Raw genomic sequence first — 4,914 nt, 5'->3', positions numbered from 1 at the left:
GGGTTAATGTTGGACTTGTGGGCTTGGGCAGCATTGGGTTGGGATGTTTTCGTGATGCACATTTCTTTACATAAAACTCTCTCTTATACATGAGTCGCTGGGGATTTGTTTCTCCAAAGTACCTAGACTAATACAGGAGATAAGACCCTCCAGGACAGGGTAGAACTGCCCACCCGTGGGGGTGTCCGACACTGTAACTCTACGGGAGTAAAATCCCTCTGCTTTCTCCCAAAAGCAGCCGATAGGTTCAAACTGCTAACCTCAAGTTAGCAGCCCATTATGGCACCAGGGTTCTAACCAGATAAGAGGCACATATACACATATTGATTTGGGTGAAGGGAAAGGCAATATACAACCATGGACGATGTGCGTTGAATCACTGAGGCAAAGGAAGACACGGAGAGGTGAAAGAAAGAAAGAAAAAAGATTGCAGCCTAGGAAGTAGTTCTACTCTGTCCAGTAAGGTTGCTATGAGTTGGCATCAACTCCGTGCCCCATGGCACACAACAGCTACATCACCTCTGAGAGTGTGATGGTCAAGCATTCAGCTGTCCCCTAAACGGTCAACAGTTTGAACCCACCAGCAGCTCAGAGGGAAAAAAGACCCATTGACCAGCTCGGAAAGGAGGCGCTGTAGGGAAATTGCACCGTCCCATGTAGGGTTGTTATGAGTCGGGACAGACTTGGGGGCATGTAATAATACCATCACGCCAGATACGTCCTATGCGCCTCACATGCATTGACCCATTCAAGTCCAATAATAACCAGATGAGGACGGACCAATTGTTAACCCCCTTTACAGATGAGGAAGGAGCCCTGGTGGCCAAGGGGCAGCTCTACCCTGGTCTATGGGGGCACTATGAGTCCGTACTGACTGGATGGCTGTGAGTTTACAGATGAGAACACTGTGACACAGAGCCGTTAAGTGACTTGCCCAGGGTCACATCTTTATTAGCTGGTACAGCTAAGATTCTAGCATCACAGTTATGGATTTAGGCCCAAGTTGTAAACACTGGACATTTCCTGGGGGGAAGGGGGAGAGATTGACTTCCTTTAATTAGCTAGCAAAACATACTCTGCCCCCTCCACTTTCCTGCCTCTCCCACTCTACTCAGAACATTCAGGGCTGAACACAGTGACCTTGAACCTGGATTTGAATAATGCAGTGACAGTCACATGGAAGGGCTGGAAACCGGGGCCAAGGCCATGCCAACTGGACCCTGCACATCCAAGCCACTGATGATGCTGCAGGCTCCATCTCTCGATGATGCCCTCTGACCAAGCTGAGATAAGGTGTGGGTGGGAGGCAGAAGGCCAGGCCCTGTTCTCATACCTGGAAGAGACCAGAGACTGCCCACAATTTTACGTCCAGGGCTGCTTTTAATACTGGGCCCCAGAGCCCTATATTTTCAGAGATTTTCTCTATCCTTAACCAAGCATATTTGAGTCCTCTGACTCCAGATGGACAGCGCCCTTACAGCACCTAAAGCAGCGGTTCTCAACCTGTGGGTCGTGACCCCTTTGGGGGTAGAATGACCCTTTCATAGGGGTCGTCTAAGACCATCGGAAAACACATATTTCCGATGGTCTTAGGAACCAAGACACCGCTCCTCTATCCATCTCCAGGGAGGTCCGCCCACAGGCAGATAAGCCCACCTAGGAGTACCCAGCATCAAGACTGTTACCCATGCTACACCATGCTTCAAGACAACGTTTCATTGATTTTTCATTAGAAATAAATAATTCACTACCTATAATTAATGTTGTTTTTGTGATGAATCACTAAGCTTTAATGATGTTCAATTTGTAACAATGAAAATACATCCTGCACATCAGTTATTTACATGAGGATTCATCACAGTAGCAAAATGACAGTGATGTAGCAGCAACGAAAATAATGTTATGGTCACCACAACATGCAGAACTGTATGAAAGGGTCCCGGCATTAGGAAGGTTGAGAACCACTGGCCTAAAGGGAGATGATCCAAGCTCTCTGACAGCTGCAGTCGTCACTAATCAAAGTGGAGAGCTTTCTGAAGTTCTGAGAGTCCTTCCCAGGCCGACCCCTGACGGGCTGGGGGAGGTATCTGTCCTGACTGACAGGTAGAGGGTCAGCTAAAACGAGGTAGGCCCTCAGCAAGATGGCTTGGCAGAGTGCCTGTTACAACGGGCTCAAATCTAACAACAACGACTGTGAGGGCGTTGCCGGTGTTTCAGGCTGTTGTGCTACGGTCACTAGGACTCAACTGAACGGCACCTAACGACGAGAAGCCAGGGCAAGGGGGCTGGAGAAGCGGCTGGGTTGGGAAGGCCTGCTTCGGGGTTTTACTCATTGATTTATTTTTAAATGAGTGTGTACGGGGAGCACTGATGGTGTGGTGGTTACACACCGGGCTGCGATCCGCATGGTCGGCTGTTCGACAACACCAGCCGCTCCTCGGGAGGAAGACTGGGCTTCCACTCCCCTAAACAGCGACAGTCTCAGACACTGGTAGGGGTCACTCAAGTCCGCACGGACTCGATGACACTGAGTTTGGGTTTGGGGTTTGACAGAGACGTAAAGAAGCTGGGATACGCAGGCTGAGAGAAATCTGTGGCTGCCCCTCTTCCTGCTACAGGTCAGAACTTGTAGAAAGAACTCCCACCCGGGCCAGTCTGTCCTTCTCCCACCCTCTCCAGGCAAATAAGCCTTGGGCAGTCTGATCCCAGGGAGCTGCCTGAAGGCACCCTTGGGCTTGCAGGTTCTCCCCCACCTGGGTCTGCGTCACAGGAACGGGAGCAGAGTCCATGGGGCGCGCCTCTGGAACCTGATCTTCACAATGCCTTGCTGAACCTCAATGGTGACAACTTCCGGATCCTCTGGCTGCTACTTGCCAGGTATCAGCTCTGGCTTGTGGTACCTCCACCTACAGCCTGTCTCCACCCGACACCATCTTCACAAGGGTGGGTTTGCTAAAGCCCATGGCGGCCAGTTTGTAATCCGAGCACCTAGGGGGCCTGTCTGCCAGCATTATATTCTAGCAAAATTCGTTGTGATGGCTAGGCTTTTCCTTGGATAATCTGGGTAATTGTAGATGCCCACGCCTCTTTTTCCTCATCCAGAGCTTTGGGGGCTAGTGGTTACACACTGGACTGCTAACCTCAAGGCCCACAGTTCAAAACCACTCTGTAGGAGAAAGACCTTCCTCAGCCTCTGCCTTCCAAACACACGGAAAGGTCTGATCCCTCCAAGTGACTCAGATCACAGACCAAGGGCCTCCGGGGTCACACGGCCACAGCACGGCCTCACCCTGGGGTCGCTCATATTCCAGGACTCCTGGTGTCCCCTCTCCATCCACTAACAGCCCCCTCTGGTCGCCAGAGGGTTTTGCTTCCATGATCTCAGTCCTCTGGAAACCCCTGAGCTCTGGAGTCGCAGATCTATAGCCACGGGGCAGAGGCATGGAAAGAAATGGCACTTTGTGGAGTCTGGCTAGCTGTGGTCCCCATGCCGGTTCAGCCACTTCCCACCTGCCCTCCAGCTACACTGGCCTCTGGACCTGGGCTTCCTCAACTCTAAAATGAACATGGTCACGCCCCCGTCTAGCTGCTGCCAGGACTTAGGAGAGAACGGGAGGCACTCCCAGGGCTCGTATTTGGTGTACAAGCTAACTACAAAACACAAGGTCTATGAGAAGTCACCACTCCCCACGCCCACCCCGTCCCCGGTGTCTTCGGTTGTCCCCTCCGGAAAATGGGCAAGTGAGGGGGAAGGGGCCTGTAAATACGGTGATGGAGACCGTAAGATCCCCAGCACCGTGCTGCTGGGACATCCAGGATGCCCCTGCCCTCCACCTTAGCCCAGCAAAGCCAGCCCGCGGAGGGGGAGTGAGGGGTGCGGAGGGAGGGGGGACGTGTGCTCAGGGCAACCCACCCCCCGAGCCCGGACCGGCGCCCCTACCTCCAGGTCGGCGCTGGCCTGGCTCAGCTTCAGGGGCGAGCAGGCCATGTGCTCCACCAGGCAGATTTGGCAGATGCAGGCGCTGTGCTCCGGGCAGAAGAAGTCCCGCAGCCGGTTGTGCAGCGAGCACTTGCGGCGCTGCAGGTCGGGGATGGGCGGCTGCAACGGGTGGTCCCGGAAGACCGGGTTGTCCAGGTGCGGCTGCAGGTGCTGGGCGCAGAAGGAGGCCATGCACACGAGGCAGGTCTTGGTGGCGGTCGCCTTCAGGCAGTGGTCGCAGGCCACCGAGTCGGCTGCGGCGGACAACGCGGCGGCGCGGCCGGGCGGCGTCCAGCCGTCGTCGGGACACTGGGCCTGGGCCTGGGCCAGCTCGGCGCTCAGGAACTGCTCCACCACGGCGCACAGCACGGTGTTCTTGTTGAGCTTCGGCCGCGCCGCGTAGACGGCGCGGCACTGCGGGCAGCTGTACGGGGCGCCCTGGACGGCCCACGTCTCGTCCAGGCACCGTGAGCAGAAGTTGTGGCCGCACGGCGTGGTCACCGGCACCTTGAAGGGCTCCAGGCAGATGGGGCACGACAGCTCCTCGGCCAGCGGTTTCAGCGCCGCCATGGCGCTCCGGTGCGTGGCAGGCGACGGGGCGCGCTGGGACGGGACGGCGGCCCGGGCTGCACAAGGTCGCCCCAGGCTCGGCTCGGGAAACGAAACCGAGCGGGGCCGGGCGGGGCCCGCAGCCGGGCAGGAAGTCACGTGGGGCGCGGGCAGGTCGGCCGCTGGGCGCGGGCAGCGGGGGCCGCCCGGTCACCGCCCCAGGGAGACCTGCGAGGTTCCGGCCTCCGGGGCTGGGCGCAGCTCCAGGCAAAGCCCAGTTTTCGAGCGAGCTCTCGAGCGGGCGGACGCGGGTTGGTTTTCTTTCTAACATTTATTTGTAATGTTCTGAAAGTAGTGCTTTAGGTGGAAGTCAGCAGGGCAAGGCG

The 4,914-nt window shown here is 56.0% G+C and overlaps 1 protein-coding gene across 1 annotated transcript in view; it reads right to left on the bottom strand.

Moving 5' to 3' along the window:
- The window catches only part of TRIM25 (tripartite motif containing 25), a 28,840-nt gene extending 24,291 nt beyond the window's left edge, over positions 1-4,549 (bottom strand). Inside the window, exon 1 of the mRNA XM_045299738.1 lies at positions 3,941-4,549. Coding sequence (XP_045155673.1) covers positions 3,941-4,549 — 609 coding nt within the window. The remainder of the gene's footprint in view (positions 1-3,940) is intronic.
- Between the last annotated feature and the right edge of the window lie 365 nt (positions 4,550-4,914).

This window comes from Echinops telfairi, unplaced genomic scaffold, assembly GCF_000313985.2.
Source record: "Echinops telfairi isolate 266 unplaced genomic scaffold, ASM31398v2 ScPeMD7_7458;HRSCAF=8496, whole genome shotgun sequence".
NCBI classification, from domain to species: Eukaryota; Metazoa; Chordata; class Mammalia; order Afrosoricida; family Tenrecidae; genus Echinops; species Echinops telfairi.
This window is presented reverse-complemented; position numbering and strand designations above follow the sequence as displayed.